At 57.9% G+C, this 21,584-nt stretch overlaps 2 protein-coding genes across 3 annotated transcripts in view; both read left to right on the forward strand.

Annotated features, from left to right (window-relative positions):
* The first annotated feature begins 6,133 nt into the window (after positions 1-6,133).
* Positions 6,134-6,797, forward strand: DIRAS1 (DIRAS family GTPase 1). The gene has a single exon (XM_008711221.2). It carries the CDS (start codon positions 6,134-6,136, stop codon positions 6,728-6,730), a length of 597 nt encoding a protein of 198 aa, XP_008709443.1. The 3' UTR covers positions 6,731-6,797.
* A 5,112-nt stretch (positions 6,798-11,909) lies between these two features.
* GNG7 (G protein subunit gamma 7) overlaps positions 11,910-21,584 on the forward strand; it is a 121,553-nt gene continuing 111,878 nt past the window's right edge. Inside the window, exon 1 of one of the 2 annotated variants that reach the window (XM_040629665.1) lies at positions 11,910-11,965. The gene's annotated coding sequence lies outside the window, so the exon portion shown is untranslated. The remainder of the gene's footprint in view (positions 11,966-21,584) is intronic. The other variant, XM_040629666.1, reaches the window with a different exon arrangement.

Raw genomic sequence — 21,584 nt, forward strand, 5'->3', positions numbered from 1 at the left:
TCTGGGTCTCTCTCCCAGCACTGCTGAGACCAGACTGTCCTGGGCCCTGTGTGTGTGTGTGGGGGGGTGGTGACCAGCATCCCTGGCCCCCCATGTGATGCCAGGAGCACCCCAGTCATGGCCGCCATGAATATCTCCCAACAAATACCCCAGAGTCACCCAAGGGTGAGGCCCACTGCCCTGGGATGCATGGAGCTCGCCTGGTGACAGAGACAGATGACGTATCAATGTGAAATGCAGCATCAGCGAGCCAACAAATGCTCTGAAGACAGAAAAAGCAAAGTGAAGGGAGAGAGACAAGGAAAATGCACATGCTTTTAGCAACTTGGTCAGGGAGGACGTCCCTGGGGGCCACACTGGAGTCCCAGGAAGATGGGCAAAGAGCTCTTCCAGTGGGGCTGTGCGGGGGAGGGGGACAGTCTGTGCAAAGGCCGTGAGTCTTGCTCCTTTGTTTTCCTGACTGCCCACAGCTGCCCTGGCGGTCTGTAAAAATACCCAAGCATCGTAGGGCTTTATCCTGCCTGTGGCAAAGACTTCAGTCCCACCTCTCCTCAAGAGGATTAGAGCAGCACCTTGTATTTTGGGAGGAACCCCAGGCTGCCTTCTTCGAAGCAGATGGCTTCGAAGAACTGGCGTCTTTCACCCGGGGCTGGGGTCCCGCTCCTGGAGAGGCTGACCGGCAGAATTCAGGCTTGGGAGTGCCAGCCTATTCATTTTCCAAGGCAAACCGGATTTTGACAAACGATTTTCTTATTTTCGAATCTTGACGCCAAACTTAAAAACAAACAAAAAACCAAACTGCATCTGCTAGAGACCATGACCCTCGGCCTCTGCTTTGCCCGCATAATTGCATTAATCCTGGGAGCACAGAGAGAGAGCAGAGAATGCAACCCAGCCACCTTCCTCCCCCTGCAGCACTGCCCCCAGTGGGGTGGGGTGGGGATAAGCAAGGCCAGTGTGGCCCCCCTGTCCCAGAGCTTTGAGGCAGGGAGAAGTCCCATGGGTGGCCAGGCCAGGTGAGGAGTTGGGACTTTGCGGGTGAACAGTTGTCCTCCAGAATATCTGCACAACAGGGACAACCAGCCAGGGATAGCAAGAAGGCTGGGTTGTGGCTTCAGAGCCCAATGGACCCGAGTTCCAGCCCCAGCCAGCTTCTTCCCAGCCCTGCTCACATAAGCCAGGGCTCTCCCAGGCAGCTAAAGGCAAGGGTCACTGCTATCCTAGTTTGGGGTGCTCCAATGGGGGCTTGGGCCCCCATGCCCTGGGAGAGCACAGAGGGGACTCAGGCCTGTCCTCCCCAGGCTCACAAGGCCAAGAGCCTGGCCTGGGAGCTATAAATAGCAGCCGCAGAGCGGAGCTGCTGCCTGTGCCCACGCTCCTACGCATGAGTCAGCCTGGCCTGGCCTGGGCAGGCGCCCGGAGGAGCCAGAGAGCTGGCCAGAGGCTGGAGGCCTGGCCCAAGTGCAGGCTGGTCACTCAGGAGACCAAGGCAGGCAGGCCATTGGAATGGGAGGGAGAGGGGCTGTCACCTCAGGGCGCCTATGTACCGGGCAGCCCCTCGAAGATGAACGTCATCCTGATTGCTCCCTGCACCCCTGAAAGGTGAGACAGCAGTGATCTTCATTCACAGATGGGGACACAGGCTCAGAGGGGCGCTTGGCTGGGACATGGCAACCCAAACCAGAAGTTATTCTCTGTCTGTCGATCGAGCGGTCTCCATCTCTGGTTGAGGGCACCCCGAGATGAGGGGCTGGGGCCAGATCATCCTCTGAGGTGCCCCCACAGGGCCAACAACAGGACAGGGCAGGAGGGACATGTGCCCAGGGAATAGTTCCAAGCAGCCCACAGGGACCAGCAGGAGACTCAGATGAGAAGCTGGATTTGACCTGGAGGCGAAGGGAGCCATATGCAGCATTAGGGTTTGGGAGGCCGATGTTGGAAGCTGGGCACTGGATGCCCATGCGGGAAGGAGGGCTGGAGAGGTGATTCTGGGAGACTAGGAAGGAGGCAGGTGGGACCGCCTAGGTGGGAGAGGCCTGTGGGTGAAGTGGAGGGGCTGGATCAGGGAGAAATGGGGACCTCCAGGCCCTGAAAGCAGGACTAAGCTCAGGGGCCCAGCCTCCATGGGAGCAGTGCCTGTGTTTCCACGGGAGGAGGAAGCATCGACCTCAGTCAGAGCAGAGAGATGGTGCGTCAATGAGAGTCAAGAAGCTAAGAGCCAGAGGGGCCTGAAGGCTCCATCTGAGCCTCTGCTCACACACTCATGATGCGGAGCTCACCATCCACCAGACTGCTCCCCCTCCGATTGCTCTGACCCCAGAAATCCCTTCTTGTGGGACCTGAGTGTCAGCCTCCCTATCAAGGGGCATCTTATTCCAACAGGTTTTGGGGAGCCTGGGACTGCCTTATGCCCACCCCTCGTCCGGTTGGTGCACCCAAAAGTCCAGTCTCCTCTGAGATGAGCCTCTGCCTCCCTTCTAGTCCTTCAGGAGGGAGAGAGCGATGGTATCTTGTTGCCTTAAATGTGGGCACACAGAGACTTCAAACAACCAGGGACTGCTGAAACGCAAACATCTATTCTCAGAGACAACTCCTATTTGAGGAAGATAGATATTTTCCTACCAAAACCCACAAACACAGCCCCCCAGTCCCCTTTGCACACCCCCACTTCAAATGGTCTCCCAGACTTATCACTGTCCTCTCCCCCTGGGTGGGTTGCCCTTAGGGGCACGAACGCAGACCTAGTGCTGTCCTCACTTCCCTTCTGGCACCCCTCTCCTACCCCTGGCAGGACAAAGCCCCTAGGATGGGGGAGGGGTCTCCAGGCACACTCCCCTTGCCTGGGAGCCCCCTGGGCCACCGTTGCTCTCTCATACATCCCTTTATCCGTTCATCATGTCTTCATCCCAGCAAAGCCCCAGCACACCCCACCAACGCCGGGGCCCTAAGATGCAGTTCCGCCAACAGCCCCTTCCCTTGGCTCCCGGGTGACGCGACGCTGCCCCGCTCTTGCCCAGCCCCTGGCTCCAGGGTGACCCTGGGGCGCGGGGCTCCCAAAGAGACAGGCAGATCCCACCCCATCGCGCCCCCTCCCCCGCCCCCGGCCTGGCGACTCCCAGGGGCGCGGGCAGGAGTGCGTGTGCGCGGGGCGGGGGTCCGGGCGGCGGTGACCTTGGCCGGGCGCGGGTCCCCGGGGAGGGGCGGAGCGCGGCGCCCGGCGGGCGGGGACGGGCGGGGACCGGCGCGGGCGCGGCGGCGGCGGCGGCGGCGGCGGCGGCTCCGGCGGGCGGGCGGCGGGCGCGCGGGGGGCGGCGGCGCCCGAGCGGACACGAGCCGGCCAGCAAGCAGCCGCGGCGGCGCCGCAGGACGAGCGCCCAGGTAGGCGGCCGGGGCGGGGGCCGGGGCGCCCGGCCCCGCCGCACCCCACCCGCGAGGCCCGCGGGGCCCTCTCCCCGCGCGCCCCTCCTTTGTCCGAGCCCCACCCTTGCGGCCGCGGGGCCGGGCCCTCCTGCTCCCGGTGGCCCCCCCCCCCGCCCGGACCCCTCCCCAGTCCGTGGAGCCCCGGCCGCGCCGCCCTCGGGGCGCCCACCTTGGACAGCTCCCCCTGGGCTCCCTCCCGCCCCCGCGGTACTTGCCGCGCGCCCCTCCGCCAAGCCAGCCCCTCCCCCAGGCCCGCCGCATCCCCCTCTCTGGGTGGGTCGGTCCTGCTCGGTCAGAGCCCCCTTCGTGAGGGGCCAGGCGGGCCCTGGGCCCGTCTTCCCGCCGAGCACCCGCTCAGCCTCCTGACCCTCGGCTGAGCCAAGCCCCTCACCCAGGAGCCCCTCCCTTGGTCGGGCCCTTCCCCCACCACTGAGAGCCATCGGTGGCCAAGCGGAGCCGTGGGCTGGACCCCTGAGTGTGCCTCCCCTCCTTCAGGCCCCCGTCATTAGTCAGGCAGTCCCTAGGTCGACCCCTCCCCCATTTGGTTAAGCAGTGTGTGTGTGTGTGTGTGTGTGTGTGTGTGTGTGTGTGTGTCCTGTGCCCTCCCCCAGGTCAAGGCCTGCTCACCTGGCCCCCGGGAGCGTCAGGGAGGGCTCCCTTGCACAGGAGGACCCTGCGCTGTGTAGCCAACCAGGGCCCAATTCAAATCCTACTCTGCTCTGCTGCCTCCCTGCTCTGTGACCTTGAGCCAGGGCCTCCCCCCTCTGAGCCTCAGTGCCTACAACCCCCTACCCCCACCCCACAGGAGGTGAGGGTGGGATTCGAACGGCACCAGGTAGGTGCCTGGCATGGACTTGGGGGTTAGTGAATGGGGGCTCCTACTCCAGGGACTCGGGCCCCAGAAGGTCCCCTCCTGGAGGTCGTCCTGTTGCTGATGGGCCTGGAGTCCTGCCAGGGGGTCTGGACCCAGAGCAGGGCAAGGGTGGTCTGGGTCCCCAGCCAGCTATGGTGGTGCCTGGCTGCGCTCTCATGTGCCCCCTTCTCCGGGTGCCCACCTGGGGAAGGGCAGTGCCTGCAGAGCTGGCTGGCTCCCCTCGCCGCCCCCCCCCCAGCTTCCTCCCAATGCTGAGAACTGCCATGCATGTCCCCAACATGCCTGGTGTCTACGAGGAGTTAGGACTGGTAAGCACGTACAGTGTGCCTCGCACGGAAGCGGGGCGTGTGTCTGCTCTTACTTTGATTGTCCTGTTTTTGGCAAACCTGGTACTTTTGATCCTTCGGAACCTGCCTCTACAACGCATGGGCGGCTGAGTGCTTTACACCCTGAGCCCTCGTGATTGGTAATCACGATCGTGCATCTTTACCGAGGACCCCCGGTTCCAGGAGCCTGGCCTGGGCTTTATCCAGCTTCCACATTGCTTGTCTCAGCAGGCACTGTGACAAAACCAAGGCTCGGGGACCCCGGGGCCTCACCGCCAGCTTCACACCACCTAGCCTTACAGCCCACACACAGCTGAGGGAGGTAACTTGGTCCAGGCGCAACCTTGTGTCTCCTTCCTCCCACTGTGGACCTACCTCCGTACGGAGGGGCCCTCAGAGACCGCTGGGAAGGAGAAAGGGAAACGGTGTCCTGCTTTCCCTAAGTAAGGACACAGATGCTGGGGACAACTCTTCTGCTGTCCCACCCCCAGCCCAGGCCTCTTCCCCCACCCACAGCATTTCAGGAATTGCTGTGCTGTGTGACCTCGCAAGGACACTGGACCTCTCTGAGTACAGGTGCAGAGAGAGAGGCTAGGAGGATGCCCTTTTAGGAAGATCTGTTCCTCCAGAAACAGCAGACCTTGAACCAGAGGCCACGGCAGGCCAGACTCGTCTGGAGGCAGAATGCAGGAAGTGGGGACCTTTCTCACTGGGTCCAGTTCTTGTTTTCTCACCTCTGACCTGGGCCGCTGTCAGGAATTGGTGCCATGATTTGCAAATTGTGGCTCTCGGATCTCCAGCCTCAGGATTGCACCTATGGGATGAGAGAGGAGAGGAGCTTTATGGTGCCAGTTCCCTGGGCCACCAGGTTTGTCACCTCCGGGCCCAAGAGGACAGGCAGGCTAAAGATGCCCGACCACGTGGCCTCCACGAGGTTCAAGAGCCTCTGGGCTGAGGGAAGAGCAGGAAGCCTGGGGGTGCTGGAGAGAGGCACCATTTCACAGAGGAGGAAACTGAGGCTCGGGGCGGCAACGCAGCTTGCCTAGGTCACAGAGCCAGGTCCGCTGGCTTCCGAGAGCCCATGGCCACCCTGGGAAGTGAAGGAGAAGCCAGTGCAGCCTGGGAGGGGAGCATGCAGGTGAGGAAAGGAATTAGTGCCCTGCACATGGGCATCTTTGCACGTCTTCCAGCCAGGGTCCTCTGCGAGCGAGCTTGGGCCCCAGAATGTGTCGGGGCAGGGAAGCAAGCAGAGGGGGCTGGCTCCAAGCCTGCATGCAGGGCGGAATTGCGAAGTCAGCCAAACCAACCAGAGGGCCTTCCCGGGACGCAGGAGAGATGCCTTCTCCGAGGAGAAGCTGCCCCTCGTACCATCACCTCACCCCCAGGGGCCCAGAGCCATCCCTCCTGCCTGTGGCCTCTAGTGCCTGACACTCCTCTCTGTGCAGGGTCGGTCTGGGGTTCCAGCAGCTGGCACGAGCCCTCCCGGCCCCGACCCCCAGCCCCTGCGAGGAAGATGCCTGAGCAGAGCAACGACTACCGAGTGGTGGTGTTCGGGGCGGGCGGCGTGGGCAAGAGCTCGCTGGTGCTGCGCTTCGTGAAGGGCACCTTCCGGGACACCTACATCCCCACCATCGAGGACACCTACCGGCAGGTGATCAGCTGCGACAAGAGCGTGTGCACGCTGCAGATCACCGACACGACCGGCAGCCACCAGTTCCCGGCCATGCAGCGGCTGTCCATCTCCAAGGGCCACGCCTTCATCCTGGTCTACTCCATCACCAGCAAGCAGTCGCTGGAGGAGCTGGGGCCCATCTACAAGCTCATCGTGCAGATCAAGGGCAGCGTCGAGGACATCCCCGTCATGCTGGTGGGCAACAAGTGCGACGAGACGCAGCGGGAGGTGGACACCCGCGAGGCCCAGGCCGTGGCCCAGGAGTGGAAGTGCGCCTTCATGGAGACGTCGGCCAAGATGAACTACAACGTCAAGGAGCTTTTCCAGGAGCTGCTCACGCTGGAGACACGCCGGAACATGAGCCTGAACATCGACGGCAAGCGCTCCAGCAAACAGAAGAGGACAGACCGCGTCAAGGGCAAATGCCTCCTCATGTGAGCCCAGAACGCCCGCCACCAGCCGGCCCATGCCTCTCCCAACGCCCCCGCTCCCCCTCCTCCTCCGGTCCTCTGCTCCCGGCCCTCCGATCCTCCCTGCCCTCCTCCCCACCTTCTTCTCTCTCCTTCTCATCTCTTCCACTTCTCTTCCTTCACCCAACACCTCTGCAGGGGAAACCGAGGCCCCGGTGAGCCCGCGGCAGGTCTGGGGCTCCAACCTGGCTCTGCCGCATGGCTCTGCCTCCCGCCCTCCCCCCCCAGGCCTGTCTGCACCCCCCAAAGCCAAGTGCTGGAGGTGGCCCCCTGGATCCGCACATGAGAAAATGGGGAAGCTGCCTGTCCCCACTGGGACCGAGGACGCCAGGTCTTCCCTGTCTCTGCCTGTCTCTGTCTCTTTCCCTTGGGTGCCCTAGCCAGACCTGTGTCTCCCCCATCAGATCACTGTGACCCTGCTGGGGAGGGGGAGCTGAAACGCACATGGACCTCAGAGTTTGTTTTCCCCTCTTTGGTGTTTACCACACACTGCCCCTGCTCTGTCCTTCATGACCTCTGTCCTGTGCCCCCACCCCAGGTCCCAGATCGATCCTCACCCCTGTCCCCACAGCCTCGGGGTGGGGGGGAGGCTTGCGGGATGGGTCTCAGGCCACCAGGCAATAACCACAGAGCCAGCAGCAGCCCCCTGCCAGCCTGGAATTCCACTCCTCGTCCCGCCTGGGGTGAGGCCCAGGGTGCAGGCAGGGGAGGCCTAGGACTGGCTCATGGCCACAGCACAACTCAAGGGGACCGTCCAGCGTGAATATGGGGTGCATTCCCAGACACGGCCCCCACAGATTGGCACAGCCTGTCACCACCAAGCCTCAGGCAGGGGCACATGGGGTGCTGGGGAGGGGGTACCTGGGGCCCCATCCAGGGACAGGCAGCTGGACCCAGCACCAGCAGGATCTGAGGGGAATCGAGGCAGAGCTCTACCCAGCCCACTGCCTCCCGCCAACTGTGCCCCAGAGAAAGGGGCTCTGCCCAGGAAGGTGTGTTTCCTGGAGTCAGGGTGCTTCTGCCACCATGAGGTTCTGAGCGCTTTCCGAGAGTGTGCGGCTACCTGCACACCCACGGGACCCTGCGGGGCTGTGTCTGACGAGCATGGAGGTGAGCTGTAGGCCTGGGGGGGAGAGCGCGGATGGCGTATTTGTGTAACTTGGTGCGCACAGGCAGACGGCTTGGGTCTGAGCATGGGTCCGTGCGTGCACGTGTGCGTGTGTGCCTGTCATTTGGGTGGTAAGTCTCCGTCACGGTCTCCGTGTAGTAATGGTGTAGGCTGGACGTAGGGTGGGCAGTGTGGTCGTCGACAGGACTGGCGATTTGTGTCGATGGGAACCTTCGTACCAGCGTAAGTGTGACTGTAAGTGTTGTATTTTGGGGAGTGGGTGACGTGATTCATAGGACCGCAGCGTAAACCTGTTGGTTCTGTCTGAGGAACGCCGAGCCTGTGACTTCATAGCGAGGTGGCTCTCGGCTATGTAGCGGTCAGCTGTTGGTGCCTCACAAATGACCACAAAGCCAGCCACCAGAAACTGGACATGTTTGTCATCTGTGTTCCTGGGGGTCAGGAGCCTGGGCACGGCTTGCCTGAGACTTCCACTCGGGACCTCGCAAGGCTGCGAGCAGAGTGCGGGCTGGCTGCCGTCTCATCGAAAGGGGACCCATCTGTTCCCAAGCTCACGCGGCTGTCAGCGGCGTTAAGTTTTCCGCAGTCACAGGCCCGAGGGGCTCTGTTGCTCCCTGGACGTCAGCCCCCCTGTGGCTCCTTGGCACGTGGGTCTCTCCTGGGGTTGCTCGCAGAGTCGGGCGTCCCGGGGGTGACGGAGCTGCACGTGTGTGCTGGCGTGTTCCTATGCGCGTTGGGACTGACCTGTGTGCACGTGCATGAGAAAGGCCATGTCGAGGTATGGTCATGTGACCCCACGGGGACTGTTTGTAGGTAAGACGGACTGTTTGTGTCCATCCTGGTAGCCATGTGTTTGGTCTTGTCTGTGTTCATGGGACTCCGCAAATGTTTACTGGGCACGCTGTGTAGAGAGGGAGGGAGTGTGTGTGTGCAAGCGTGTGTGTCACCGCCTGGCACATGGACAGGCCCTTGGAAAAGGTGGTAGCATCCTGCCGGAGCACAGCTGAGCCCCTTTATCCTGCGGCGGGTCCAGGGCCCACCAGCAGCTGGTGTTGCTCCCTTCCCCACCCCGGGAGCGTTTCCCGGCCTTGCTGGGCAGGGGTCTGCAGCCCTTTCTCAGGGACACACCCTGATAGCACAATCTCCCTGGGGCCCTGCCCACCTCCAGGCCTTTCCCTGCCCCAGGCCATGGTCCCCTGGGGAGAAAGGGGTTCTGGAGCAGGAGGGGCCTGACCTGCCCCAGCTGCTGGCCCATCCTGCCTGGGCATCCCTGGTTCTGGGGACCATGCCAGGCCATGCTTGCTGTGATTCCACCCCTGCCCCTCCTCCCCCTGCATGTGGGTGCCCCCCGCCCCCCACATTGTGGGGTCTGTGTAGCATTTGCTCTAGAAATAGTCTTCCTGCAATAAAGAAGTGGATCCTGCATTCCCCATCAGTGCCCTTTCTTTGGCGTCAGGGAGGGCAGTCCACCACCTGCAAAAGATAAACATGAAGGATGGGAGGTGAGGGATGGGGGTGAGGGATGGGGAGGAGGTGAGGGATGGGGGTGAGGGATGGGGAGGAGGTGAGGGATGGAGGTGGGGAATGGGGAGGAGGTGGGGGATGGGGGAGATGGGTTGGGGTGAGGGAAGGAGACAAAGAAAGGTGCTATGGGAAGAGTGAACATTTGTGACAAAGACAGTTCAGCACTTCTCCAGGTGGCTTCCCCACAAGAGACCCCACGGGCCCTGCTGGAGCCCTTACTCCAGATGCAGGGAATGGCAGGTGCTATGAGCCTCTTTTACATGAGGAGGAAACTGTAGGGCCTCAGCTTCCCTATCTGCTGAATGTTGGCTTGGGGCAGAGTTTGAAAGCAGGGGCAGAATAAGGGTGAGGAGAGTGAGGCACTCACCAGGAGCACAAAACTTAAGTGGGGAACACCAAAAACTCAGCCCTCAAGACACATATTTTAAAGCAATACTTAGTGCAAAGGAAACCATGGTGAAAAAAATACCAATATATAAGATACATATATATATAATATAAATTAAATTATTTACATGTGTATTATAAATTTATACTATAAATATAAATTTGTATATATATAAATATATATATTTCAAGATTTTATTTATTTATTTGAGAGAGAGATCGCAGAAGGAGAGGGAGAGAGAGAAGCAGGCTCCGAGCTGAGCAGGGAGCCCGACGTGGGACTAGATCCCAGGACCCTGAGATCATGACCTGAGCCGAAGGCAGATGCTTCACTGACTGAGCCACCCTGGGAACCCCAAAATACCAGTATTTTAAATAAAGATGGGATCTGACAGGGCCTGGAAGGAGCAAGGGAGGTGGTTGGCACGAATGTGCCATCGGATCTTGTTTTACTGTCACATTTTGGTGTTTTGTTCATCCTGGATTCTTTCTGCATTTGTTTTGAATTTTTAAAATATTGCATTAACACAGTATTTATCTTGATAGCAAGGTTTTCTGTGTTTTGTTTTGTTTTGTATTGGTACCCCTTTAGGTCTGGGATTTGAGAAGAGTGCCTTTCTGGCCTCACCGCAGTCCTGGTCCTGCTCTGTCTTTGGGGCCACATGACGGCAATGTCCTTGGGTGAAGCATGCTCAGCCACTTCCCCCAAACAGCCCAGGAATGGCCAGACCTTCTGATTTTTCAAGAGGGCCTGGAAATCTAGATTTCTTTTTTGGTGAAATGTCCTTATTTTTAAATGTTAGCAATGAACTTACATTTTTAAAGGATTTTGGGGCCACATCCCACCTGGGGGCCACCAGTTTTTGACCCTTGTTTAGGTAACAATTCCTTTGTGGAGATGTGGGCTGAGGAGTGAGATGCTGGCCCCCAGGCTCCTGGTTCTCTCTGTGTACTGCAGGGGATGAGTGGGGAGGTTCCTGCAGGGATGACAGGAGCCCTGGGGCGAGGGGGCGCGCTCAGCTGGGAGGCCAGAGGCTCAGATCACAGAATATCAGTATATTGCACAAAGTTCTAGGAGTCTTGGAATCTGGTGGCTCCATCTTCCCACGTAAGAAATTCTCCCCTCCCTGACTGTCGATGCTTTTGCAGACATACTGTACACTTTCTGACATCCCCAGGGGGAGCTTATTAAAAATACACCTTCCAGGGGTCCAGTGGCCACAGGATTCTCGATCAATCAATCTGGGTGGGGGCCAAGGAAACTGCTGTTTCATTTTTCTAAATTATCTTTTAAAGATTTTATTATTCATTTGAGACAGAGAGAGAGCACAAATGGAAGGGAGAGGCAGACGGAGGGAGAAGCAGACTCCCCACTGAGCAAGGAGCCCCATGTGGGGCTGGATCCCAAGACCCTGAGATCATGACCTGAGCCTAAGGCAGAGGCTTAACCATCTGAGCCACCCAGGCGCCCCTGAACCTGCTTCATTAGATCCAGGCCCAGAAGTTAGGAAATTGAGAAACCCTGGAAATTATGAGAAAGGCTTGGGCAAATGACCTTGGGTTTAACCTCCCTGAGACTCAGTTACCACCTCTGTAAAATGGGAACAATGTAATTTCACCTCTTGGCCTTAGGCAGAGGGTTCAAAATAAGAGGGCAGTTATTATTACCCCGCAGGTCAAATGACCTATGAGTAAGGGATATACCTCTCCCGCAAGTGAGGCCCAGGAGCTAGGCTTTTGGATTCGAATTCCCCGAGCGCCTCGCACCCCACTGACGTCACCGAGTCACCTCTGGAAATCCGCTAGTCGCGGGCGGTGGAGTCCACCACAGCGGGCCTATTTGCAAATCAGCATAGCCCCGCCCCCCACGCGGTCCCCGCTCGCGGGTGGCCAGCGGCGGTGCCACTCAGCGCTCCGCCTCCTGGCCCCGCCCGCGCCGCGAGCCCCGCCCCCTCGCTTGGGTGCAGCCTACCCCGCTGCCTTCCCTATGCCCCGCCCCGGCCGGGGCCTCCCGCCGCCGGGGCTCCCGATTGGCCGCGCTGGCTGCCGGTGCCCGTCCCCCGCCCTCTGGCCCCGCCCCGCGGAGGGAGCGGGCGCTCGCCGGCCAGGCGGCGGGTTCGGCTGCGCGGCGGGGCTGAGGCGGCCGCGGCGGCCGGAGCGCAGGTAAGGGCGCGTGCAACCGTGGACCGGGCCGGGGTCCGCCGTCCCCGCCTCGGGCCCGGGGGGCAGGGGCGAGGCCCGGGCGGAGGGCAGGCCGGGGCGGCCCGGGGAAGGCGCCTTGGGAGGGCTCCAATTTGGCTGCGGACCGAGTTGGGGGTCGGAGTCAGTGAGGAAGGGTCTGGGGCCGGGGGTACGGGCCGGAGTTGGGGGTCGCGGTCAGTGAGGAAGGGGCTGGGGCCGCGGGTCCGGTCCAGAGTTGGGGGTCGCGGTCAGTGAGGAAGGGTCTGGGTCTGGGGGTACGGGCCGGAGTTGGGGGTCGGCGTCAGTGAGGAAGGGGCTGGGGCCGGAGTTCCGGTCCAGAGTTGGGGGTCGGAGTCATTGAGGAAGGGTCTGGGTCCGGGGGTACGGGCCAGAGTTGGGGGTCGGCGTCAGTGAGGAAGGGGCTGGGGCCGGAGTTCCGGTCCAGAGTTGGGGGTCGGAGTCAGTGAGGAAGGGGCTGGGGCCCGGGGTCCGGTCCAGAGTTGGGGGTCGCGGTCAGTGAGGAAGGGCCTGGGGTACGGGCAGGAGTTGGGGGTCGCGGTCGGTGAGGAAGGGGCCGGGGCGCGGGGGGGGGATCCGGTTGGGAGTTGGGGGTCAGGGTCAGTGAAGAAGGGGCTGGGGCTGTAGTTGGGGGTCCTGGCTCGGACTGCAGTGGAGGTCGGCAGGGGAAGGGTGGGGGTGGAGTTGGGGGTCGAGGTTAGCAAGGGAGGGGGAATAGTGCTAGGGTTGAAGGTGGAGGTTATTTGAGGAGGGGCTGGGAGTGGAGTTGAAAGTGGAGGTTAGCTGGGGAGGGGGCTGTGGTGGGAGTTGGGGGTCGCAGGCAGGCGGGGAGGAGGCTGAGGAGTGCAGCCAGGGGTGGAGCTGGGGACCGAGGGAGGAGTGATTGAGGAGTCCCCCCTCAAGACGAGCTGAGAAAGGTGGCCCAGTGAGGGGAGGGCCAGGCCACTTTCAGCAGGGGTCTAAGGGCCCTGGGGGCCCAGTGATGGAGGGCTGTGAAACCTGGTGCTGGTGTTTTGGGGAGAACGACTAGTCAGGAGGAAATGGGGGGTCTTGTTAGAAGTCAGTTACAAGGATTGTGGAGGCCACTTGCCCACTACTTTTGGGGGGCTAATCATTCAGTGTAGGAGGGGGGTGGCCGTGAGCTGGAGGAGATGGGAGTCCAACATACTTTGGGAGGTCAGCTTCTAGGATGTAGGGTATAAGCCGAAAGGTTCATGTTGGTGACTGAATTTTTCAGGAATTTTTGGGCTCGGGAACGAGGAGCCAAGGTGGGAGTTTTGGGGACGATGGTATTGAGGGATGTGGGTGGCACTTTGTTTTTCCTGGGGAGCGGGGGTTGCTAGGGGCTGGAAGGTGGGCGGGAGAAGACAGGCGTGATGAACAGCAGCTCAGAGGCTTCGACTGTTGCTAGGTGTCCAGGTGCAGAGAAGCCAAGTTCACAAACTTGTTCAGTTGGGTGCTGAGGTCTTACGGAAATGAAGAGTGTAGTGGGCTCTGGACGGCGGGCCTGTGTTCCCCACTGGGCTCCAGCTGCTGGCGGGCCGTGGGGCCTCTGGGAGTTTACTTTGCTCCTCCGTGAAACGGGAATGAGAAAGCAGTAGCAGGCACCTCACAGGAGTGCTGGGGGGTCAGATGAGGGAATGCACGCACCTAGCACGCTCCTGGCACATGGCAGGGGACGTGAGGCGTTGATAATAATGTTCTAAATTAAGGTTTTTTTGGGAGGGGGGAAGGTGGGTGGGTAGAATTACTGGGTTGTTACAGAGGGGAGAGGAGGAGAGGGAAGGAATCAGCTGGAGTTTGACTCTAGTCCTTTAGCCTTGGGGTACACATGAGATCACCCCTGGAGCTTTAAAAAAGAATCTCTGGGGGGGGGGAGGTCCAATTCATTAAATTGAGGAAAAAAATGAAAAAGGAGGAAGGGTCTGAGACCAGGAGATTCTGAAGATTTGTCCAGAAACAGGCACATCCTCTTAAGAGAGGTTGCATGGGTCATTCTGATTTAGGTGTAACCCCCAGGAGCCAGTCCAATCTGTACCCCAAAGGGGACCACTGGGCTGCAATTATATGCTCTTTAAATATATGAACTTGACAAATGGAGCTCATATGATGGACCTGGGTCTCTCCGCTTGGCACTGCTGTCGGAGTGGGGTCACTGTCTCTGGGGCACCCACTGGCCCCACCCACTTCACGCAGCAGCACCCTAAGTCGTGACAACCACAGACGTCCTCAGACTACTGCCCAGTGCCCCCTCGGTGCGGCATCACCCCAGTGGAGAACCCCCTGCTCTAGGCAAAATGAGGTTATTTTCCCCTTGGATCACCTTTGATCCTTAGGAAGTTCGGCCACTCAGGTTTGGGGTTGCTTTGTAAGTCTTGTAGTGCTCTCATTTGGAGAGGAAAAATGCTTTTAGAGGATTCGAGCGATGCCACTACTTTCTCGGTGGGTCTTCCGTGTGGCTTCTGCACGCGCACTCGAGTGATCTCGCCCACGGGATGAATTGCTACGTCGCAAGCGTTGAAAGATGCCACTGTTTGGATTTGTTTCCCTGTTTTTGACCTTGCACGTGAGACTTGCAGAGATGCCGGAGCTGTACGGGTGATGCTTGGTCTTCCTTAGAAAGTATCCTGTGATGCCATTGTTTTCCGTTCGCATTTTGTGCTGCGTGAAGCGCGGGGCCCAGTGGTTTGAAGGGAAGGACGATGGAATATGAATTACCTCGGACAGACTCAGCTCTGTGTTGACTGAATGGGTGCGTTATTTTTGGGCACCACGTAGTAGAGTAAGAGCTGCTTCTTCCGTTCAAGGTGTTGTTACAGATTTTCTCATTTGCATCTGGAAACCAAGAATAGTCTTTAAAATGGCATTTACTAGGTCATTCCTATTCTTGAAGCCCTTTGTAGTTCCCTTACAAAAGGGTCGTTGTGCGTGGCCTCCATGACTCTGGAAGTTTCTGGAGCTTTCTAGAGAGGACGGTTACCAGGACAGTTGCACGATTGCTGGGTGTCGATACAGAGTTACCCCCTGTCCTCCTTTGTGCCTGGCAGGAGCAGATGACTGCCCAACTGGATCTTTGTTCGGGGAAGGTTTCTCTTGCGTCTGCCGCGTGCCCGGGTCCGTTAACGGCTGGCCTCTGCACTCCGAGGAGCCTCCCCCTGCTTCCTGCTGTTCTTTTCCACAGTTCTGGACCTGGCTTTTCATTGCTTCTCTCTGGGCTGACCTTCGTCATGGCCTCCCTCTCTTCAGGGTCTAGAGGAAAGTCATGGCGTGTGTCACCCAGAACACCTTGGAGACCAGTTGGGGGAGCTGAAAAGGTGGAGTGACTTGTCCCCGGGGGCGGGGGGGGGGTGGCCTCCATCTTCCTCCTCGTCCACCCTGCCAGCTGGCACACAGGGTGGCTTCCTGCAGCTCTGAGACTCTTCCAGAAACGGCTACTAGTATTCCTTGAGAACTTTGCAAGGGGGAAGATCTTACTGCTTTTCATTTTGCAGTTGCGGTACAATTTCCATGTCATAAAACTCAGCCGTTTTACGCATAGACTTCTGTTTTGGGGGGAAGTTTATGGAGCTGTGTAACCATCCCCATAAACCTTTAGAGCTTTCCATCACTCATATAAGATCCCTATAACCATTAACCTTCACTCCCTGTTCCCTGCCCTCCCCAGCCCCCGGCCCTCAGCCCCCACGAGCCCCCTTCCCATCGTGGAGGAGCCTGTTCTGGACGTGTCACACACGTGGACTCACTCGCTGTGGGGCCTTGTGTGTCTGGTTCCCTCCTTGAGCATCATGGGCTCGGGGTCCGTCCCCGGGGCAGCGCGGGTGGGCGTCTCACTCCTGTTCATGGGTGAGTAATATTCCACCTGTAACCGGACACGCTTTGTTTCTCCCTTCACCTGGCTGTGGACATCTGCCCCCACATTTTGCAGTGAACAGTCAAGCTACTATTAAGTGGCTTTTTCCTGGCACTTGGTGGCCTGTTGGAGCTTGGGGGTGGCCTGGGGGTGAGCCCTCCGGGTTCTCTGTCTCTCTTTTCCACTTGAGTTAAGTGCTTCGCAGTCTCCGGTGCCACGCATCCTAGCTGGTGGGTTGGCCTCGTGGCCCGCTCAGGTGGGCAGCCCCTCACGGCCAGAATCTGCTCTGTGAGGCACAGATGTGTCATGATTTCCCTGCCACCGCTACCAACTCATCACCCACTTGACAAAATCGAAATGCCTCATGCAGCCTTGGTGGCAACATGGGAGTTGGTCCCCTTCACCTTCCTACCATGACCTGCACTTTGAGTGCAGAAACCTGCCCCTCCTGCCATCCGCTCGGCACAGGCGCCCTTTCCTGGATGGTGCGGTTTGCTGTCTCCTTTGTCTGAAGCCTGCCTGCCTTCCTCTCCCCAACAGAGGCTGCCTTGTGTGCCTATTTTAAGCGTCAGAGCGGGTGCCAGGCGCCGGGAGTGCCACGTGAATGAGAGGCTTGTGTGCATGCGTGGGGAGGCGTGGAGACGGGAGACCCAGGGCCCTTCTGTCTCTGGACTGGCTCTCTGAGTGGGGGTCCCTGGGAATGGTGGAGACAGGCCCAGGCCTGTGTGTCCCATGAGCGCCACAGGTGCTGCAAGAAAGGAAGCCTTCGGGGGGTGGAGAGGTGGGGATCCTGTGTGTAGCACAGGCCAGAGATGAGCTTCGCATGGACGAGTTTGCCCAGGGGCAGGTGGAGGGGCACAGCACCCCTCGTGCAAGCCCCAAGGCAGGGCCGAATCTTCCATATCATTTCACTCAGGGTCTGCCCCTCGGCACTACTGACGTTTGGGTCAGGTTCCTCCTTATGGGGCCATTCTGGGCACTGTTGGGGACTGAGCAGCATTCCTGACCCCACCCACTCAACGCCAGGAGCACCCCCTGTCGTGACAAACACAGGTGTCCCCAGACACTGCCCAGTGTCCCCTGGGGGCAGAATCACCCCTGGTTGGGAAACATTAGGCTGAACTATTTCTAATAAGATTTTATGAATCTAAAGGTATGTTTGGGTTTTTTTTTTTTTTTAATAAACTGTTTTTTAAAGCAGTTTTAGATTCATAACAAAATTGAGCAGAAGGGATTTCCCATATACTCCCTGTCCCCCTGCCCAGGCTCCCGCATTATCAACGTCCACGTGAGAGCGGGACATTTGTTACAGTCAGTGAACCTACAAGGACATGTCATGGTCACCCCGTGTCCGTGGATGACATTCAGACTCCCCGTTGGTGTTGTACCATGGGTTTGGGCAAATGGATAAAGTCACGTACCCACCATTATGGTATCACACAGAGTAGGTTCACTGCCCTAAAAAATCCTCGGTGCTCCCCCAATTCATCCCCCCTCACTCCACTGTTTTGTTTTTATGGGCAAAGTGATAAGAATAGCTTAGTAACCTCGAGTTCCTTTTGGGGAAGATGTAGCTCTGTAGGCTGTGGAGTTTCCTATGAACTAATCTTCCATGTTCTCCACTCCAAGCAACTGTACCGTTGAGTAGAAACAGGACTCGAACCTCTTGTGTGATTGTCAACGCTCCACTGGCCGCATTCACAAAAGCAAAATATGTGAAACAGATTTTAATGAGACACTTTACATAACACCTTATATCCAAAATACTGACATTTCAACGCGCCATCAATGTGAAGAAGGTATGAATGAGCTGTTTTCCTTTCTTTCGCACGATGTCTTCAAAATCTGGTGTGTATTTTGCACCTGTAGATTCTGACATCTCAGGATGAGCCCCATTTCAGGTGCTCAGTGCTGCATACTGGACATCACAGGTGTAGGAAGTGGCTAGGCGAAATTTTAGGAGAAAATAAGACCCCCAAAGGCATCTGAGTGCAAGCTGAGCATTTGGACATGTTGTGGGTGGTTTTTAGAGCTGTTGATGTATCTGCTGGTTGAGACTGTGGATTGAAGGTCGTAGAAAGTCAGTTCTGGAAGAGCCCCCTGACTCTCCAGTCCAGGTGATGGCAAACCACAGCCCTTGGGCCAAATCTAGCTCATCATCTGTTTTTATGTGGCCCTTGGGCTGAGAATGGTTTTTACATTTGAAGTGGTTTCAAAAAAAATCAAAGAAAGCATAATATATCATGACATATGAAAATCATACAGAATTCAAGTTTCGGTGTCCACCAATAAAGTTTTATTGTCACAGAGCCACACACATTGGTTGACGTGTTGCTTGCCATGGTGTTCAGGCTACAACACAGGAGACCGTGTAGCTCGCAAGTCAAAAATACCAATTCTCTGGCCCTACAGAGAAAAAAAGAGTTTGTCAGCCCCGCTAGTCTAACTGGCGGGAATTACAGATGAGAAAACAGGCCCGGTTTCATGGATTCATGGCGGTGCTGGGACTTGAACTTGGGATTTCATAGTTCAGCTTTATCCGTTCATTTTAGCATCGGTCTTGGGAGAGCAAGTGATGGTTCACGCCACAGAGAGCTGCCTCGGATGCCGTCTTGCTCGGAGCTCGTACCCCCATAGCCTCCTGGTTGAGCAGAGGTTAATGATTTGGGGACAGACGCGTAGGATGATTTTTTTCCCCCATAACAGCGTGCCATACTTAGCAAGCCTGATTATTTATTTTCTTTAGTGTCACGAGACGTAACAGCCAATCTTAGAAATAATGGCATCTTAGATTTGATGAACCATGGCATCCGAGAGCTGCAAATAGATCCCGTTTTGAAGTGCCAGTTATGTTTATTATCACGTTACTTAAAGACGCACACACGTAAAACCGCATATAGAATGTCTCATGCTCAGGCCGTTTAGCTATAAACCGAAAAAGTGGATCAAGTAAAGAAAAATAAAACAGCAACACAATGAAGCAACGGTCTTCCAAACACATATTCAGATGGACAATTTTGACGTCAGGCGATGGGCGGTTTTTTTAGAATGATGTCCAAGAGTGACAGTTTGCCCGGAGCCAGGTTTGAAAACGCAGCCGGGTCACAGTGAATTTCGTCGTCTGGAGCCAAGGACGAGTCTCTGTTCCACACCCGCCGAACTTAGAAACGCCTCTGTCTTTGGGCTGAGCACTGACAAGCGCTCATTCCTCAGGTAGGCAGTTTTAAATATTCGAGGCCAGGGTGAGAAACAGAAGGCTCGTTTCTTTTCTTTCCTTTTGTCTCTTGGCAGACTGGTGCTTTGGGAATGGATGGTTGTTTCAATTGGCAGCAAGAGGCGATGGGAGGAAATGGGGCTGGGGGGCTTTGTGGGTGGGCCGGACTTTGCTGTTTAAGAAAGAGGTTGGCGCCCCATCTGTCTTTCTTCTCTCTCCCTGTCTCTGTGTCTCACTGACGGATTCCAGGGGCCCCTCAGCTCTGTGTAAAGGAAACAAAGCCATGCCCACAGCATTCACAAGCCTCAAGCCGCCGCATGTGGGTTTGGGGCTTAGGAGGACAGGGGACCTTGGTCCCATCCTTGCCTCTGCCTCTCATCCCCAAACTGGCCCAGTCCCCTCGCCTCTCAGCTCCCAGTCCCCTAGCTGAGAAGTGGGGCACAAGGTTAGGTAAGTGTCCAAGGGAGAAAGATCGTGCGCTGAGTTCTGAGATGCGTTTTTTTCTTCTATAACATTTTAACTCTGCTAATTGTAGGTGTGAGAAAAGTCTCGAAGGCAGCGTGGAGAGTTCCCACGTACCCCTCTGAACCGCCGTGCTGGCTAACATCCTGTATTCCCCCTGGCGCCTTTGTTGCCCTCAGAAGTTAACCTGTGCGCATTGCTATTAACCAAAACCCACGCTTTGTCCAGATTTCACTCTTCCTCTAACGTCCTTTTCTGCCCCAGGACCCCACGTGGTACTAGGCCCTCTGGGCTGAGACAGCCTCTCTGACCTTCCTTGTCTTTTACGCCTGGACAGTCTTGAGGACGCCTGGTTAGGAATTTTGCACAACGACCCCCAGTCTGGGTTTGCCTGATGTCTCCTTGTGTTCAGACCAGGGTTACGGGGTTTGGGGCAGAACACACAGTGGTGAGGACCCCTCTCAGCACATTGCAGCAGGGACCAGGGGCCCCTGACACCCACAGGTCACTGATGGTGTTGACCTTGGTCACCAGTCACAGGTCATGTTTGCCCATCCACCAGGTGCTCAGAGGCCTGGATGCGTGTCCTTCCACCCTTCCTTCCTTCTGCCGAGGGAACCCCGGGCCCGGGACAGCTGGCTCTCCCATGCTGGATTCCCCGTTCTCTGTCCTGCCAGCTTTTGTCCACCTTCACTGCCTGATGTGGGTTCTGTCCTGGCTCTGCCGTACCCAGTGCAGGCGGTGCTGGAGATAATTTGGGGGAGTTGGGAAATCATCGTCTCACATGCTGTGGCCATGGACACTGCAGGGTGTTGGGGAGACCGTCTCCCTTCTGATTTGAGACACGTGGGCCCCACCTGTCCCAAACCCATGCATTGGTGAGGGGTGTGAACGGGTCCCACTGCTGGTGGTTGAGACAAGCACACGCCGGCCCTGAGCGCTTGTCACAGCTCTGCGTAGGTGCCACATTTTAATAAAAGGTGGGGGAGCTTTAGATCTGAGAGCAGATCTGGGAGCAGAGTTGGGGCACCTGCGGCCCAAGGCCAGAAACCGCCTCATGGTGCCGGTGTTCCTACCTTCCCGACCGGTCCACCTGCTGCCCAAAGGGACACCGTGGGTCTTTGTTCACATGTCAGTGCAGCGTTTGGGGGAGCCAAGGATTGCTGGAAAGCAGGCTGTTTTGTGGGGAGGTGTTTGGGTGTCCTTTGAAAGTGGAGCTGGGCAGCGGGGGGGCGCCCTACGGGAAGGATGGGATTCTCTCCGGCCGCCCGGGGCAGGGAGCTGTCTGGCTGCACTGAGGCCTTTCCTTAGCGGCCTCATGATCCTCAGATGCCGGCCACGGGATGGTGCCAGGTGCTGGGGGTACGGCTGCCCCCACCATGCGCCGTGTGTCCTGCGCCTCCAGGGGAGGGGACCTGTCAGCTGTGGCCGTCAGCACGGATCGAGCACCTGCCGCACACCAGACATCGTCCCTGTCTACTTCTCCCTCCATCTCTGTCAGTGCAGCTCCAGTGTCCCACGCTGCTCCCCACACCCATCTCCACCCAAATTACCCATAACATCAAATTCACCGTCTTAACCATTTCTTTCTTTCCTTTCTTTCTTTTAAATATTTATTTATTTATTTTAGAGAGAAAGAAAGCATGCGAGCCGGTGTGGGGGGTGGAGTTGGAGGGGCAGAGGGAGAGAAACTCAAGCAGACTCCCCCAGGAGCCCGACACAGGGCTCAATCCCACCACCCTGAGATCAGACCTGAGCCGAAACCAAGAGTTAGACTCTTAACCAACTGAGCCAGCCAGGTGCCCCTTAACCATCTCTAAGTGCACAGCCCCACGGCATGAAGCACACTCACCCCGTCCTGCAGCCACCCCCACCCTCCGTCTCCAGAACTTTCCATCTCCCCACACGGAGACTCTGTCCCCAGGAAGCACAGACTCCCCGCCCCCTCCCCCAGGCCCCCAGCACCCACAAGCCCCCTTCCTGTCTGTGGGTCTGCTTGTTCAGACGTGTAGAATCACACAGCATGTGGGCTTCTGTGTCTGGTTCCCTCCCCGAGC

This window comes from Ursus maritimus, unplaced genomic scaffold (assembly GCF_017311325.1).
Source record: "Ursus maritimus isolate PB19 unplaced genomic scaffold, ASM1731132v1 scaffold_14, whole genome shotgun sequence".
NCBI classification, from domain to species: domain Eukaryota; kingdom Metazoa; phylum Chordata; class Mammalia; order Carnivora; family Ursidae; genus Ursus; species Ursus maritimus.

Bases quoted from the DNA above. Each gene is read 5' to 3' on its own strand.
- DIRAS1 (XM_008711221.2), top strand. From the start codon at position 6,134: ATGCCTGAGCAGAGCAACGACTACCGAGTGGTGGTGTTCGGGGCGGGC.